At 34.4% G+C, this 19,412-nt stretch overlaps 1 protein-coding gene and 1 long non-coding RNA gene across 5 annotated transcripts in view; one reads left to right on the forward strand and one right to left on the reverse strand.

Moving 5' to 3' along the window:
• CSMD3 (CUB and Sushi multiple domains 3) overlaps positions 1 to 19,412 on the reverse strand; it is a 1,281,859-nt gene that overhangs the window by 1,119,848 nt on the left and 142,599 nt on the right. For all 3 annotated transcript variants that reach the window (XM_051844770.3, XM_051844772.3, XM_051844771.3), the window contains exon 2: positions 13,929 to 14,151. In XM_051844770.3, the coding sequence (XP_051700730.2) occupies positions 13,929 to 14,151 (223 nt within the window). The remainder of the gene's footprint in view (positions 1 to 13,928; positions 14,152 to 19,412) is intronic.
• Positions 1 to 19,412, forward strand: part of LOC149126309 (uncharacterized) — a 138,879-nt gene that overhangs the window by 43,091 nt on the left and 76,376 nt on the right. Inside the window, exons 2-3 of one of the 2 annotated variants that reach the window (XR_016235886.1) lie at positions 8,156 to 8,281; positions 13,190 to 13,259. This is a non-coding gene — a long non-coding RNA (uncharacterized LOC149126309). The remainder of the gene's footprint in view (positions 1 to 8,155; positions 8,282 to 13,189; positions 13,260 to 19,412) is intronic. The other variant, XR_016235887.1, reaches the window with a different exon arrangement.

Here is a 19,412-nt window from a genome sequence, read left to right on the forward strand (position 1 = left end):
AAATAACACACTTATTTTAATATAGGCTAAGGATAACACTATTTTATCACGAGACTTGCTACTGAGCATAAAATTTTGTGACTGTTTTCCAAGATTAATGTCTTTAAATATAATTTAATAAGAATAATTATTTACAAAGTTGTGTTTCCTTAATCCTGATTAATTTATTTTGTCTTTGCAATCTTTAAGCTAAATTAGTAGTATGAACTTTCATAAAATCAGTCTAAATTAAGAATTTTTAAAAATTTATTTGAATTTATATTTAATTTATAAAAAATACAATAAAATATCTTTGCTATTTTGAAGAAAAAGTGAGTGGACTTCACCTTAAGCAATCATGTATGCTTATGTTGATATTTAACGATTTTTATGTGGATTCAATATTATTTTGATATCTTGGTAATATCAAACCTGAAGCATCTATGAAAACGTAGTTGTCTTTCATTTTTCTGACACAGTATGTCTTTGGGTACACTAGTAGCAAGTAGATAATGTTTTTAAAGTAGACCATATATATATATATATATATATATAGACAGTGAGAGAGAGACAGAGAGAGAGTTATAGACAGTGAGAGATAGAAAGGTCTTCCTTCTGTTGGTTCACTCCCCTAATGGCTGCCACAGCAGGTGCTGCGCCAATCCGAAGCCAGGAGTGAGGTGCTTCCTCCCAGTCTCCCATGTGGGTGCAGGGACCCAAGCACTTGGGCCATCCTCCACTGCCTTCCCAGGCCACAGCAGAGAGCTGAACTGGAAGAGGAGCAACCGAGACTGGTACCTGGCATCCCAACCGGGACTAGAACCCAGGGTGTTGGCACCGTAGGCAGAGGATTAGCCAAGTGAGCCACAGTGCCAGTCACCCATGATATATTTGTGATTCTTTTTCTTATACCCTTTAATATTCTTGGACTTGAAATTTAGATTTAATAGAATGACTCTATAAATAAGCAGTCAATGAAAATTATCTAATTCTATAATTGGCTACAGTCTTCTAATCTATCACTCCCAAAATGGTAAGAGTTAAATAATTTAAATAAATGTAACTAATGAACTGTGGCCTAATCTATTTTATGTTCATACTTAAGTCTCTTGAAATTTGAAAAACTGATCGATATTTCAGAACTTTTTTCATTAGTATTCTAGGACTATTGAGAGGAGTATCAGAAATAATGTCAAGAGAATTGTATATAAACTGCCTGAGAAAATGTGTATTCATAAAAATTATAAATATCTACAGAGTATCTGCTTCTTCTCTTAGAATATCAAATATCATATAATAAACCGATCTACACGAATTCAGTTAATAAAAAACTCTATAATAGATGATTATGTGGGTGTTCTTTTTTTTTTAACAGCATTTGTATTTACGAGGACATTCAGTAACTTTCCATGAGATAATCTAACAGGCACTTTGATTATGCCTTTTTACAGCCAAGAAAATGAATGTTTATGTAAAGTAAGTGATTTTTGAAAGAAATATTGCAATTATAGTCTTGTCAATTACAGCATCATATGTATTTTAATTTTAGGATATCAGTGCTGATTTACTGAAAGCAATCTAATGGAAATGAACCTTTTCACAGATTTGCTATCAAACATTGAATAAATATAATCCACTGAATAAAAGTTTAAGCTTGCCTATTGTCATTGTTTGTTCTGTTTTAACCCCAGTTTTAATGATTTAATTTAGTCAATTTCTTTACTAAAAGCCAACTCAATTCTTTTTGGCAACATGCCTAGTAGGAACAACAAATAGTTGTGTATACTCTTGAATCCTTGCCTTACTCAGATTTGAAAGAGCCTTTCATGTTGGCAGAAAGATTTAGAAATCCCGTCTGTCCTTGAGATCTATCCAATCATTAATTTGAATGTTCTAAAGTGAGAAACGATATCTAAAGAGAAGAGTCATTAACTGCCTAAGGTGCACCAAAATTTTTAATCGGCTTTTTAGTCTAAATCACTTGCATGCCCAATGGCACTGCAGTAAGTCTGTAGCAAATTGAAGTGTTGGGGAACAGGGATATTAACCACAATATAAAGTCTTTTTCTAGCTTGTTCATATAAAAAACCCATTTCTACAGTCAACCTCATGTGTTCTGGCACTTATGTTTTCTACACAGGGTTTTTACTAAGGTCATAGTATAATTAACAGTAAACAACATTCACTTTTCTGATTGCTGAATCTCATTAAAATTGTAGATGAATAAGAAAATCCTAGTATTGCTTTCCTTTATTTAGTAAATAATTTTTAAAATCACAAACAATTTCTGCACACAGACCAACACATTGCAAACCATCTGCTCCACTGGGTCAAGCAACAGAGGCTCTGCATTTCCCAGGCATTTTATTGTATAAGAGAGAGAGATCAGATACAGAGGCTGCTTGAAGGGGGAAATCTTCAGAGCCAGCAAATTTAATTTAGTTGAATCACTCTCAATCTAACTTTTATGACAGCCTGTAGACAAGGACATAACAGGCAATGTCATCAATAGAGCTAAATCACTAACATGCACTGTCATAAAATATATCCTATGGTCATTTGTTTCTATGATCTAATAAGACTCTTAAATATTTTCTCATAATTTTTGTGGGAAAGTCTTTATCTCAATACATATACCTACAGGAAATGAGACAGATCATTGCATAACATTGAAAGGAATACTAGGTAAGATGAAGAGAGATTTTTATCATGAGTCTTAGGAAGTTGTCTGGGCAATTCAGGAAGCAAAATAGAGACTAAAGAAGACAAACATTAATCATGTAAGAAAAAAACTATAGTGTCTGCTCAAGAACATTTATGGGGACATGGCCAGCATTTTCTGAAGGAGAAAAAGTCTACCAATACACAAATGGGAATCAAGCTATAGTTTATTCTAATTCCTTTATTATGTTTCTTAGGCTTGTGTTATGTCAAAAATCCAGCACGTTTCTATAATAAATAAAAACTGTAATATAATATATTTCACATTTTATACTACTCATAGATAGCACTGAGAACAATATTGGGCAAATAAGATGATAATCAATACAGGCATAAATAAAGTTTAGAGGATTAAGCCATAATAATGAAGTATGTTCTATGACTTATGGTAGTGAAAGTATAAATAGATTATTAATAGTCACAAAGCAGAATACTGACGTGAGAAAGAAAAATTATCAAAGAAACACATATAAAAACTATTTCTCTATCAAAACTTTTTAGTTTATTAAGTAGTCAATTTTTAAAATGTACTTGAAACATGCCTAATTGTAATTAAGCCCAGAGGCAGCCAGCTGGGATCATAATATATTGAGTTGTCATTTCTGGGATTCCTTAAAATGCATGCCATATTAATTCTTCTTTACTTTAATACCCAGATGAAATGAAATGAAATTAGAAGCTTTTACAAGTGACAAACCATAAACCTAAATTTACATAACACACTAAAATTTCAGAAAAAAATATGGGAGAATATTTTTGCATCTTTGGATAAGCAAATATTTATCAGACTACATAGAAACCACTCACAAAATAAACTATGAATAAAATAAACTTTTTAAAATTTCAAACTCTGGCTCCTCAAAAATAGTTTGTAAAAAAAATTTAAAAAAGAAAATCACAGATTTGGAAGAACAGAGCTGTATCACAGATATATGTCCAACATATGATACAAAAATACTTAAAATTCAACACATCAAGACAAAGAACCCAATTATGAATAGGGAAAATAGTACAATAATGGTACATTACAATATATTTAAATAAATGCTCAATATGCATATATTCAATATCACTAGTCATCTGAAAAATGCAAAATAAACTACAATAAAGGCAAAATAAACTACAATAAAGGCTTACAGTTTCAAATGTTGACAAAGATGTGAAGCAAGCAGAATGATGATAGAGGATAAATGCAGTGATGATGGAGGTAAAATGGGGAGACAGCTTTGGAAATCTGTTTGGCAGTGTTTTTTTTTTTAATGAAATTAATCATGTATCTACGCAGTGAACCAATAATTCTGCTCCTAGATATTTATCCAAGACAAATGATAATGCTTCCACAAAAATATTATTCTTGTGCATTTATTCAGAATAGTCTCAGACTTTAAATACAAATGTTTATTAACAAGACAATCAACAGTTCCTGAAAAATAGCAACAAAAAGAAACAGCTTGCTGACAACATAAGAAGGTGAATGGGTATCTGAAACATTATGCCAAATTAAAAAGATCAGACAGCAAAGAATACATAGTGTAGCATTCCATTTATATGAATGATTAGAAAAATTAAAAATATCTCATGGTGGAAAAATTACTACAGTAGTTGCTGGGAGAAAATACAGGTGTAGGGATTGACTGGAAAGAAATATAATGGAACTTCCTGGGTTGATAAAAATGTTCATATATTAAATAAGGTATGAGTTACTTGAGTTTATGTACATTTATCAAAAGTCACTTACTTGTACAATTAAGATGTAAAGATTGAGCTTTAGGAAATTTATGTACTCATTTAAACATAGTTTCCACTTTAATAATGTAAATATCAAACAGTTCAAAATGAACTAAATCTTTTCTATTTTATTCAGCTTTGAAAACAGAACTTCATTTGCTGAAAGTTTGCCTGCATTGAACCAGGGTCATTATTTGAACCACCAAATAATTGTTTGCAAAATGAAATAATCTTTACACTTACATATATTATAAGATAAATTTTGCTCCTCATAATTCCTTATTTGCATAGGTATCTAAATTTAGGTTATAAATTTGAAAAGTTAGAAAATCAAATTTTACGATACAATTTTGATTCATTTGAAACCTAAGTTATTAGGAATGGATTTAGTCAGTGCTCATTTGGTAAGTTGTTCATCTCTTTGTTTAAAATTTACACCCTAGATAATAAAACAGTAAGTATTTGAAAAATAGTCTTACAATTCTGAAGAGTTATAAGGGAACTAGAACACTATTTAACTAGTCTAATAACTAGGATACTATTTTAACTCCATTGGATATAAAAATAAAAATATTAGAAATGAAAAACTAGCATAAAAGGAAAATAATCTCTTGTAACTCCAAAACCATGGGATAAACACAGTTGTCATTTTGGAACTAATTCCTTCAGTAAACATAATGTTAACATAGATATACATACATACACAAAGTATCTTATTGTAGACCATAGAAAATAGTTCATGGAATCATATATTTCTTTTCATCTTTGTAGTGTTTGGTTGCAGTAGCAAGTATCTCTTATGTTCCCTTAACATCATCTGCCGTATGACATTTTTCAGTTTGTGTGAGCTGAGATGGAATTTGTTTCAAATATCATCTACTCTTAGATCAGCCAAAACTATCTTCTTTAAATATTGTTTTCTGTAATACATTTATTTTCAATTTAAACTCTCCTAGTATAAGTGTTCTGATTATATTCATGTGATAATCGAATGAACAAATGCATCATTTTTGAAAGTAACCCAAGGTCCATTAGGAGATTTGAGTAGAATCTCGAAGAATGATAGCTTAATAAAATGTATTCATTTTATCCACTGGTATAATGTGGCTCTACATTTTCCACATGGATGTTTTTTGGCACCAGATTAAAAATGTGCTATTATAGGATCTGTGTAATACTTTGGTGTTTATTCTTAACATATCACACTACACTAATTTTGCTATTTGCAGTAGAAAGATATATATTTTCTTTTTAAATATTTATTTATTTATTTATTTATTTATTTATTTAAAAGGCAGTGTTCAGAGAGAAAGGGAGAGACAGACAGACAGAGATTTTTCAGCTACTGGTTCTCTTCCCAAGCAGAGGCAATAGCTGGAAGCCAGAAGCCAGGAGCTTCATCTGGATCTCTGAAGTAGGTTTCAGGGGCCAAACACTGGGATCAATTTCTGCTGTTTTCCCAGGTGCGTTAGCAAGGTACTGCATCTGAAGTGGAGCAACTAGGACTCAAATCAGTGCTTACTTAGGATACCGCTGTCACTGGCAGTGGATTGACCCACTGTGCCACAATGTTGGTCCTATGCTTTTTATTTTTCTAAGTGATGGTTGATGACATATGGACACTGATTAACACACTAAATTTTCTTTTTAAATTTCCAGTAAATCCCTTAAGGTTTTCCATGTATACACTTCTAAGACCTATAATCAAAGTTTGGTATCTTCAGTGTTTATTTAGAATTCTTAATTTTGAGAGTCTATATTATTTCATTTTTTGTAATTTATTTTTTAGTTAATCAGGTGATAGCTCATACTTCTATGTTTTGTTTTTTATTTTAATGACATGGAAATTATATTGGCACTGTCCTTAGTTCCATATGAATGAAAATGATGATCTTTAAAGAATAAAGGTAGCAATGAGGTTAGGGGACATGTATGAATATTATTAGTTTAAGAAATGAAGAGGGGCCGACACTGTGGCGTAGTGGGTAAAGCTGCCACCTGCAGTGCTGGCATCCCATATGGGCACCGGTTCATGTCCCGGCTGCTCCACTTCCAATCTAGCTCTCTGCTATGGCCTAGGAAAGCAGTAGAAGATGGCCCAAGTCCTTGGGACCCTGCACCCATGTGGGAGACCTGGAGGATTGCCCTTGTGGCCAATCGGGGAGTGAGGCAGTGGATGGAAGACCTCTTTCTCTCTCTCTCCTTTTCTCTCTGTGTAACTCAGACTTTCCAATAAATAAATAAATCTTTAAAAAAATGAAGAGATATTCTTTATCACATTCTAGAATAATATTTCTGGTTGTATTATAGGAATATTATCAATATATATAGTCAAAAATTTCAAATATTTTTCTGGTATCAAATGAATTATTTTCTTTCAATTAAACATTGAGTATTATCGATTCTTGTTAAACTCACACATAATCTTATGTGTTACCAATGAATATACTTTTTAAAGAGTTGATAGTACATCATAGTTATTCCAAATGTGTATATCATTAATTATCAGGAAAATTTTTAGATTGAACATTTCCCATTTCTCAAGAAATTAAAATAACTCTCTCAATAAACTATAACAACATGTTTTTGAGAAGTTGTGCTATCAGCTATTACAATTTTCTCAATAGTTTAGTACCTATATTTTCCACTCCCTTTAAATATAAAACTGAGAAAGCTTCAAAGGTTTTGTGGAGAATAGGAGTTAAAATACTACAAATATTGCATGAATTTTGAAGGCCTCATAATTCATATTTTCATATAATATGTAAAATATGATAAAATGTAATTACAAATAATGATATTGTATATTATAAAACTGTTAGTATTTTCCACATGTGATATTCTGTCACAGAATTCACTATCAGTAATAACAACTCATTGCTGTAGCTATTACCAGAATCTATTGTGCACAGAACAATTTAATGTGACCCTTTGAAACGATAAAACATAGCAGTGTAATGAAGTGTGGCGATTAGAAAACTGTGCCCCCACTTGTGGGAGAAATTGGGAAGATCTTCCTTGATGTGAATTATTACAAAAATGATCTTTCTGTAGATTGACACAAATGCGGCTATGCTAGCACAGGCTGGAATGTTTGATCTAGTACTACAAACTTCGTGCCTTGCACAAAGTCAACTCTGTTGATAGTATTCCAAGTTATATCAGATCACATCTCAGCTCAAAGCCCTCTGATGACTTTCTAATTGATGCATTAAAATTCACTGTCTTTACAATGGTCTGCAAAGCCTTACATGGTCTTGCCTTATTTCACCACTCTCTGACTTCATTGCTTACTCATTTTTAAAAAATATTTTATTTATTTATTTGAAAGGTAGAGTTATAAAGAGAGAGAGCAAGAGACAGACAGAAAGGTCTTCCATCTGCTGGTTCACTTCCCAAATGGCTGCAATAGCTGGAGCTGAACAGATCCAAAGCCAGGAGCCAGGAGCTTCTTCCAGGTCTCCCACATGGGTGCAGAGGCCCAAACACTTGGGCCATCTTCTACTGCTTTCCCAGGCCATAGCAGAGAGCTGGATTGGAAGAGGAGCAGCCAGGACACTAACTGGCGCCTGTGTGGGATGCTTGTTCTGCAGGTGGAGACTAAGCCAAGTAGACCACAGCGCTGGCACAACTTGCTCATTTATTTACACTCATGCTCCAGAGTTAAGATCTGTGCCCTGGTTGTTCCTTCCCGTAGAAACCTCTCTTTTGCCTTATGTCTTCACAGACTGGCCTGAAGCCCAAACAACATCCAGATCTCCCATGTGAGTGGCAAACTCATCTCTTTACACCATCACCATTTCCTCCCTAGGGCTGCATTCGTAGGAAGTTGAAATCAGGAGCTGGAACCCAGGTACACTGACGTGGGACACAGACATACTAACTAGCATCCTGTAAGGCCAAATGTTGCATTCTTTTTTTTTAACTTTTAATACTACTCATTCAGTGGCTGGCGCCGTAGCTCACTTGGCTAATCCTCCGCTTGTGGCGCCGGCACCCTAGATTCTAGTCCTGGTTGGGGCGCCAGATTCTGTCCCAGTTGCTCCTCTTCCAGTCCATCTCTCTTGCTGTGGCTCAGGAGGGCAGCAGAGGATGGCCCAAGTGTTTGGGTCCCTGCACCTGCATGGAAGACCAGGAGGAAGCACCCGGCTCCTGGCTTCGGATTGGCACAGCGCCGGCCGTAGCTGCCATTAAGGGAGTGAACCAATGGAAGGAAGACCTTTCTCTCTGTCTCTCTCTCACTGTCTATAACTCTATCTCTCTCTCACTGTCTAACTGCCTGTCAAAAAAAAAAAATAGTACTCATTCAGGGACATTTATATAATTCAAGAAGATAAAGTTTATGTTGTAGCCATTACTGCACTTTGATTATGTCATTGTGAAAACTATTTCCTCTTTTTCCATACAACTTATGTAGTAATTTTTTTATAACATTAAACATGATTTTGAGTGGTAACATAAATCATGGGAATATGAATGTTTGGATACTATGATAGATCTTGTCAATTGTCTGGCCTTCAGCCTTCTCCATGACACTTTCTGTGTCGAAGGAACCGCTGAGCTACAGCCAGCCCAGCTCCATGACACTTTCTATAACTGAGGTTGAAAAACAAATGTATTTTTTCCAACATGCTTTCCACAGGGAACAGTGGAAATGAGGTATTCTAGCCAATGGTATAGAAGAAGAATCCTTTCAAGAACTTTTGAGAAAGCTTTTGCTTTCCAAGCCAATTGTATTATAATAATAGAGTTCCCATTATGTGAGAAGGACAAATCCATGTTTCCTTTTGATATTGTGAGTCAGGTTTTCTGTTATAGCTAAACATCCTGAATGACGTACTGCCTTCCCAACAGAAATGAGGAGACTAGAATAGGAAGTCAAGCAAAAGAATTTGTCAAATATTTTCAAAAATAGCTTCCTATGTTGCTGCTTTGGTTTTTAAAAATAATCATCTCTTCCGTAAAAGCTATTCTTTGAATTTCAATTCTATTAAATTATTACAAATAAAAAATAGTCAATATATATTTTCTAGATTGATGACTTTTTAAAATTATAAGGAAAGAATGTTCAAATAAAAGTTATATGCATTTCATATAAATATTTTTAAATTCTTCATTTATCTGTGCAGAAAATAAGATTTAATGAATAACCAATAATCTAGGAAATAAAAAAATTTTTCTATTTAAGTATAAAAAGTAAACAAATCATTAAGGAAAATATTGATACCTAGGCAAAAAGCAACCATAAATTCAAAGGAGAAAATAAGAGAGGTTATTAAACATGGTAAGATTTTAGGTGTATAAAACAACCATAGGGCATTAAAATTAAGATTAAAAAATTAAGAGTGGTAAGACTCTTAATTTTGGAGTACACTGTTTTCTACCTGCACTAATATTCATTATTATACTAGAATTTGAAGCCATATTAGTAATATTGACCAGGTTCTTTGCAGGCATTATGGTATTGGGGGTTAAGTGGCCATTTGAGATTCCTGCATTCCATATCAGAGTGACCATTCTATTTTTATGTTGATGTAGCACTCTGATTTGACATGCCAGCTCACCTCCTGCCATTGTTAACCTTTTCAATACATTACACAGGGGCTGAATTGTGGCACAGCTTCTGCTTGCAACACCACCATCCTATGAGTCTGATCCACCTTCCTGATAACGGGTCTAGGAAGCTCGCAGTTGACAGCCAAGTGCTTGGGCCTCTGCCACCCAGGTGGGAGATTCATATGCAGTTATGGGATCCTGGCTTTGACCTGGCCTACCTTCACCTATTACAGGCATTTGGGAGTGAACCAGCAGATGGAAGATCTCTCTAATTCTCTCTCTCTCTGCTGCTATGTCTTCCAAATAGGTGAAAATAGATAAACTTTAAAAAAAAAAAAACTTAGTTATTCTGTTTCTAAGGAATTAATCTACAATATAAAAATATATATTCATGAAGATGCTGATATGTAAATTATGAAAAAATTAAATTAAAAAGAGAATTGTATCCACATAGTTAAATGTGTCAAATAAATTTAGGATTACAAAAATGATAATCATATGCAAAGTATGTATATTGTAATGTAAGAATTAAATATTGGCATAAATAGTATATATGGGATGATTATATAAATGTTTCTACTGCATTGAGATTATGGTTGATTTTTTAAAAATTTTACTTTTTGGTATAATTTATTTTTAAATTATTAATTTTATTTACCTGAGAGACAAACAGAGTTCATATTCACTGATTTACTCCTTACATGCCAATAACAGCTAGGACTGGGTCAGTCTGAAGTCATGACCTGGGAATTCAACCTGTACCTCCCACATGAGTGACAAGGACTCAACTACTTGTTCCCGCACCTGCTGCCTCTCAGAGGGTACATTAGTAGGAAGCTAGATCTGAAAAAGAGCCAGGACATGAACCCAGGCACTCTAATATGGGAAGAAGGTACTCAAGAAGCATCTTGGCCGGAACCGCAGCTCACTAGGCTAATCCTCCGCCTAGCAGCGCTGGCACACGGGTTCTAGTCCCGGTTGGGGCGCCGGATTCTGTCCCGGTTGCCCCTCCTCCAGGCCAGCTCTCTGCTGTGGCCAGGGAATGCAGTGGAGGATGGCCCAGGTGCTTGGGCCCTGCACCCCATGGGAGACCAGGAAAAGCACCTGGCTCCTGGCTCCTGCCCTCGGATCAGCGTGGTGCGCCGGCTGCAGTGCGCCGGCCGCGGCGGCCATTGGAGGGTGAACCAACGGCAAAGGAAGACCTTTCTCTCTGTATCTCTCTCTCACTGTCCACTCTGTCTGTTAAAAAAAAAAAAATTAAAAAAAAATAAAAATAAGAAGCATCTTAACCACTCTGCCAAATATCTGCCCATAATATTGATATTATAATATCAAAATAAAGATGTAAACAAACCTTAGAATAATTTATGTTCATCAAGAAGACCATAATCATTTTAAATGTGCAGTTCTATGTTATAATGAAAAAAGGAATTCTCCATCTAGCGTATCTTACTCTAAGTCTGATGTTCAGCTAACAGTGTCAATTTATATTTAATAAAGTAAAATAATTGTAGGAAATAAGCAGTCATCAATAACTAGAGTTTTCGAGAATGGCTTTTAGTTTGTGAAATTGTGGGTAGAGATTCCATTAAACCTCCCTATTTATACAAGTGAGAGTGACAAGTCCCATAAGTAATCTTTTCTGTATTATTGCAATTTAAATATTGCAAATCCTACTAAAATCAGTTGGAGTTAATGAAAATAAAAAAAAAAAAATAAGTATATGAGGCCGGCATGGTGGCTTAGCAGGTAAAGCCACCACCTGCAGTGCCAGAATCTCATATGGTCTCAGGTTTGAGATCTGGCTGCTCCACTTCCAATCCAGCTCTCTACTATGGCCTGGAAAAGCGGTAGAAAATGGCCCAAGTCCTTGGACCCTTGCACCCACATGGGAGACCTGGAAGAAGTTCCTGGATCCTGGCTTCAGATCAGCACAGCTCCGGCCATTGCGGACAACAAGGGAGTGATCCAGTGGATGGAAGACTTCTTTCTCTCTGTCTCTCTCTGCCTCTCCTTCTCTGTGTATAACTCTGACTTTCCAATAAATAAATAAATCTTTAAAAAAAATAGTAATAGTAATCATTTCACATTGTGTAGGTAAAAGAAAAGTTAAGAGCTAAAATGAATGCAAAATATTTAAGATACACGTACAGGTGCAGAGGATTCACTCAATAAATGCCCAGGATTAGATTTATTGAGGTTTTATTATATTGTAATCCCCCATGAAATCTCTGTGAATTAAGTGCTATTATTTCCAGTCTACATACTAGAAATAAAGAGTCAGTATAATAAAGTAATTATCTCAGTCTCACAAAGTATTTTAACTTCCTAGAGGTTGTAAATGTTTTTGTTTTTTAATTTAGCAAGGGTAAATTTTTAAAAAGTGTTTCTCCTATTCAAGGGAATCTATAGTGAATAGATACTTGTATAAACAATATTATTAGTGAACTGGAACTAAGGAACTATCAGATAGTTTTAAAAGAGATTTATTTATTTTCTTATATTTGCTCTAAATAAACAGCATGCATTTGTGGTGTGAAGAAAATGCACAAAAGTCCTTGTACTTCTACTTAAACATATCCTTTATGTTATCTTGAAATTCCAGAACATACCGCTCTTCCCATGTCCTATAACTTGATTGGATATGTGTTTAAAGTGTTTAAAGTGTAGGCATACACACATGCACACACACACACACAACTTCAGACAGGTACATTCCCAACATAATGTCATATGTTTCCCAACTTGACTTTCTGTTGTATCTTTAATAACAGGCATCCAACTTTCCTATTTGTATTTATAGGGAAATAGCACTGTGAGATGTTTGTGCCATAAAGTATGTATCTTTTAAATGGGTGGATATCAAATGAATTTTGCTGCATAAAAGGAAAAAGAAATCAGAAATAATAAATGATGGTACAAGAAAAAAGTAGAACCTCTCCCAATAGCTAATGTAGTGACCTTTTCTTTATTACTATCTCCCTGTTTAAGCACAGAGCTACCTCCAACAGCTGGTGAGCAGCAAACTTAAGCCTTAAATCTTCCCTCTAGGTCCATCATATTCTGAACTCTATTATATTTTTCACTACAAAAATTTGGAGGATAATAAACATAATTTTTATTTAAAATGCCAAAACTTGGTACAAAAGAATTTGGAAGATACAAAAGTATGAAAAGTTAATGTCAATTATATGCTTCTTTGCAGATCAAAGAGGCAAGAATCAACTTTCAGGAAGTGGGACAGAATTGCAGAATCATAATCTAAACATAGCCAGGTAGGTAACAGTGTTTAATCCCTAATTGTTATCTGCTTAGAATTTTTTAAACAGGAAGTTCAAAAAACCATTGCATGTAAAGAAAATATATAAACATGGGCATAAATCTAGTATTAAATGGAAGATGTAATTCTTGAAATTTAGAAAATTTTGTTAAATTATGGTAGATTTATCATTAAAATGAGTTTTCATGAAGACAGCAAAAGAAGTTCATCTTTTTAGAGAACCCATTTGTTAAGAAGAAAATCTGAAAAACCACTTTCATTAAATAGGGTGCTAGCTAATTTTCACATGTCTAATCATATACTTTAAAAAATAAATACTTTCATTTGTACTGGCAAAATGTGAACATCTCAGTTTGTGACAAGAAAAGATATACTATTGAGAAATTTAGGTTTTAAAAACTATACAAATTATATGAAAATAATGTATTATACATATATATATACATATATGTTTTTAAGTACCTTGGCATATTGCTGTATATGAAAATTGCACACATCTCACTAAGAGACCATATATGGTGTATTCACTTCATCAAAAAATTAGATCCATAATTAATTAAGCCATTGTCATGTAGTTATATATTTCCAAAATAATAATTAGATTTTGAATATTATTTTATTATTACTACATCACAGAATATGCATCCATTAAAAGTACACTAACCTTGTCCTAAAGTTGGTAGGATGAGGATGTCCATCATATAAAGATAAGTAGTCATATTCTTCTTCTAGAGCAAATGATTGAAAAACAATTTGTATTCTATTTCTTTCTTCTGCTATTATTACCCATGTACAGTTTGCACCATTTGGATATCCATATGGAAAACCAGGGCTTTCTATAGTGCCATTAAGTCCTTTTAAAGTTCCACCACATGTATAAATAAATCCTGCAACAAAAGACAAATAAGCATATATTAGTATTATATAAAACAAAAACAGTCGGGAAGATGTATTATTATTATTTTTTTGACAGGCAGAGTGGACAGTGAGAGAGAGAGAGACAGAGAGAAAGGTCTTCCTTTTGCCGTTGGTTCACCCTCCAATGGACGCCGCGGCCATCGCATCGTGCTGATCTGATGGCAGGAGCCAGGTGCTTCTCCTGGTCTCCCATGGGGTGCAGGGCCCAAGCACTTGGGCCATCCTCCACTGCAATCCCTGGCCACAGCAGAGAGCTGGCCTGGAAGAGGGGCAACCGGGACAGAATCCGGTGCCCCAACCGGGACTAGAACCTGGTGTGCCGGTGCCGCAAGGCGGAGGATTAGCCTAGTGAGCCGCGGCGCCGGCCTGGGAAGATGTATTATTTTGAAGTGTCTTTTGCTTTTCCTAGACCAATGTTAAAAATAATTTTGTAAATGATCTTTAAAAAGGTTTTTATTTATATGAAAGGCTGAGTTACAGAGGGAGGAGACAGAGAGAAAGAGAGATTTTTCATTCTCTGATTCATTCCCCAAATGGCCACAATGGCTGGGGCTGGGCCAGCCGGAAGCCAGGAGCATGAAACTCCAACTTTGTCTCCTATGTGGGTGACAGCGGCCCAAATATTTTGGCCATCTTCCACTGTTTTTCCCATGCATATTAACCAGGAGCTAGATGGAAAGTGGGGTAGCTGGGACAGGAACCAGTGCTCACATGGGATGCCAGTGTTGCAGGTAACGGTTTAATGGACTGCACCACAGTGATTGCCTTGTAGATAATCATTTAAGAGCTGAGTAAATTATATCACATACACATATACAAAGGTTCTTCCACAGTTATTGAGAAAAAAATGGGGGAGGACATGTGGTGCCATGGTTAAATCACCACTTGGGACTCTTGTATCCCATATCAATGCCTAATTTGAGTCATAGCTACTGTGTTTCAAATCCAGCTTCCCACTAATGAGCACCCTGGAAAGCAGCATGTGATAGTTAATATACTTAGGTCCCTGCAACCTAGGTGCAAGATGGAGACTGACTTCCAGTCTCTTGGTTCAGTCTGTCACAATGCTGGCTGTTGTGGGCATTTGGTGAGTGAACCAGCAACTGAAAGATCTCAGTCTCTCTCCTATGTCTCTCTGCTCTTCAAATAAGGTAAAATTAAGTAAATTAAAAATTGCTTTCATATAAAAACAAAATTAAATAATAAATTTGTTTTCGTGCAAAAACTTTGAAATCATTGAATAGTTTAATAATATGCATTTCCATGAATTTTTAAAAGCCCCTTTGTGTGTGTATATGTAAAATGTATTTAACAAAATATTAGAATTGTCATTTATTTTGCATATTAACTTAATAAATATAAAGCGCTTGATAAAATAATGTCATCATATCTAACTCTTTATCCATTACATGTTGTAACATATAAACCCAATCCTAGAACATATTATTCTCGCTCTGGCATTTCCAATCTAATCATGGAAAACTATAAACAATATTGAAAATTTAATGATCTGGTGTACATTTTGGGTCCCAGATAATTAACTCTATTTTTTCTTGGCAAAACATGCTAACTTGTATGGTATAACCACATCTCTACTATGTAACTATCGACCATGCTCTTGGAAAATTTATCCCTCCCTGAGTACAGGGGAGGGATTTCTTTTTTAAAGTTGATGGACATGTTCTACTTTTCATCAGAATGTTTGGTCCAGGATGTACACAATCCTGAATTAGCTACATTGGAGTGAGTCCTAAGGTTAAATAGAAAATATATTAAATATGTGACTTCTGGGAAACTGAGAGCAGCTATCTGTAGAAACTTTCCACTAGTTCTATGGGTTATCTAACCCATTAAGAGTATAATTCCTGGGAATGTCTAGAAAACTTCAGTAATTATTTTTAACTAATTATTTATTTTCATTATTTTATCAGTTTATTATTTAAAAGTTTTGAGTAGCATGTAACACATGTTCAGCTATATTTCTTAAGTTTATTTTAATATATAATATTCTGTAGTCACACTTGGTAATGTAAAACTCTAGCATCAATATCATGGCAGATAAAATGGTCCTGTCTTTTATCTAGACTGTGTACTGATAGAGCTTAGAGCTAGGCACAGCTGCCAGACTCAGAAGTTCTGAACAGAACTCTTCATCCAGGTGTTGTTATGTATATCTGTGAGTCCCACACAAAGCATGCAAGGAAGCTGGAACTCAGAGATACCAAGCTAATCTGAAGGAGAGAAGTGCACACTGGCTTAAAAATCTGTGTTAGGAACTAGATGTAGAAATGCAAGGAATTTTGAAATTCTCAAAGAAGCCATGAGTATATTTTATGTAGGCATAGATGTGATTGAAAAGTGAGTGGAACCATGCATGGAAGATTCAATGCTGGTCTTGTAAACTATGGAACAAAGAGATTGATTTGGGATGTTGTATTTTCATTTCACAATTGCATCTTATTTGATGTTGGGATCCCCCACTCTACAAGCAGCTGCAGATTTTGGGTGGTTGACTGTGCTGACTCTGGTGGTAAGCATTCTGGCTCAAGGCTGGGTTAGTCAATCTAATCCTATCCTCTGAATTATTTTTACTTCCGGGATCTACTCCTCTCACCTCCAAATATGGCAAGGTGCTAAGCCTGGGGTATTCAATATCTGATATGAGATATAGTTCTTGTTATTCTATTGCCATTTATAAAAGTCTTGAGAAGTTGGGTCAGGTAGAAGTTTTAAAAAATCAATATTGGTGTTTATTCATATATATTTGTCTATGCACCAAAAGTCAAATAAGGCATTTTATGATTTTCAAAAATAACTAAAAAAATAAAATAAAGGTCCTTTTTAAATTGCTTTTTTGCAGAGCAATTACTTTGAAGCCTTAGGTTAATTAGCTATCACCCATTTCTATTAGTTTTCTGCCTGAACAGCTTCCAATTTGAACTTCATAACAAAATGCAAGCATGAATCCCTTCAGCTACAATCTGATCTATGGGATATTTTATATATTCTCAAGACCCATAACATTGATGGGTTTAGAAAAGGACATATGTCCTAAAATAACATGCTCAGCTCTATCCACTAATTCTTCAAGGGCTTGCTGATTCATGTATTTCGACTCCTTTACCTTTTTTTTTCTCTTCTTTAGGCAAATTAGGCAGCTATTTTTAAGCTTCGTTATCTGTCTTCATTTTGTGTTTCTTTTTTGTTAAAACTGGATTAAAATTAGCATGACATTATTCATAATAATTAAGTATATTTTCCAATAAGACATTTAAACATTTCATTAAAATATAAAATGAGAAAATAGTTTTTTCAAAAATAATTTATTTTATTTATTTGAAAGGCAGAGTAACAGAAAGAAACAGAGACAGAGAAAGAGATATTTCATCCTTTGGTTCACTCCTCAAATGACTAGGGCTGTCAGGGTTGGACCAACTGAACCAGGTGGCAGAAGGAACTACATCCAGGTCTCCCACGTGGGTTTAGAGTTCCAGGTACTTGGGTTATCTTGCGTTGCTTTCCCAGGAATATTGTCGGGGAGCTGAATCTAAGCAGAGCAGCCAGGACTCAAACCAGCCTAACCTTCTGTGTCACAATGTCCACCTATAAAATGAACTTAAAAAAAAAATCTCTTCTTATTCATTTATGACATCATAGAGTTGGCTATTGTTATCAGCTCAGTTTTGTAGCCTTTCGAGACACATGCACATGTATGCCTATTTCTATGCATTTCATAGAACTTTTTCAAATGGAGTCAGTTATATTGTGTGTATTTTTCTGATTTTTTGTGTGTTTCAAGTGCATATCACTGATATTCCCCTTGTCACTGGATATACTTCTATATTCTTCAATGAATATTTAGCTACATAGCATTTAGTATGCCTGTACTAGAACATTTTACCATTCTCCTATTAATAGTTTTTATTTTTATTTTTTTTTTGAGTTAAAGATGTAAAGAGCAACTTTAAACAACTTATTGTTTAATCATGTGATATATCTTCAAGACAGGAACTCAGATATAGGATTGCTAACTTTTCAAGGAAGATTGATAGTCATACTGTGCTCAATAAATGTGAAAATATATGCAACTATCACCAAAATATGAAGGATTTCTCTACCCCAACCCCAATTTTGGCAACACTAGATTTTTTTTGCAAGGCAAATTTTGCCAGGCAAAAGTGGTTTCCTTACTATTTTAATTTTGCATTTTCTTTATTATTATTAGAATCAACTATGATTTATTTCTCATTCATTCATAATTATTTTATTAATCTTCTGTGCATATTCTCCTCACATTATTTTAATGGATACTTTACCCTATTTTTCACTGTCAACATAATTGCTCATGCTTTTGCTGATTTATTGGTAGGACATGTTTGCCTTTATAAATACATTTATAAATAAGTAGCATTTTTTATTGTTATAGTTCATTGCTTTCACAAACTCATGACATCTTATTGATCTATGTAGCACATGTGCTACATCACCACCTGTTCTATTTGTCTCCTCAGATGAGCCTTCTTCCATGATTGTTCATCTATTCATTACATGAATTTTGCCTTAGGGGTTGTGTGACACAAAGGACATTGCTTCAGCCTATATCATGGAAGGTGACGAACTAAAGCACAAGCTAGCAGAGACATTTAGACTAGAACTACAGAGTAACTACAGGATCTGAGGAAGCGCACTGCTATGAGAATACATGGAGGCAAAAATTAATCTAGACAAATCACTATGTGATTCATATAAAACCTTCTCAAAAACTGACATAGCTTCTTTTCCTAATATTTAGTCTTTGACAGCTTCTGAATGACATGTTGCATTTTTCATGCAGCTTTTAATGTCCACTAAAATCGTCAAGTTATACTGAAAGTAAATATAACTCCAATTTATATTATTTTAATTACATTGTCAACAACAGTTTTATTGACAAAATGGATGCTTAAATTTTTTCTTTCAACTCCATATTTTACTTTTTCTGCATATACACAATGATTATTTGTGAGTACTTTTAATGATTTGAATTTATTTTGTTTTTTTTTTTCTAATCAAGGTCCTTGACATAGCAACATTCAAATTTCTGTTAACTTTTGTCAACCATCTTCATAAATCACTGCAAGTGGGTTAGAGTGCCCAATGATGTTGTTAGCATTCTTGCAAAGAATACCTAAGACCTTCACAATACTAAAACCAGGGACCGGTGTTGTGGTGTAGCAAGTAAAACTTCCAT

This window comes from Oryctolagus cuniculus, chromosome 6 (genome assembly GCF_051225735.1).
Source record: "Oryctolagus cuniculus isolate XC-2025 breed Fujian yellow rabbit chromosome 6, ASM5122573v1, whole genome shotgun sequence".
Lineage (NCBI taxonomy): Eukaryota > Metazoa > Chordata > Mammalia > Lagomorpha > Leporidae > Oryctolagus > Oryctolagus cuniculus.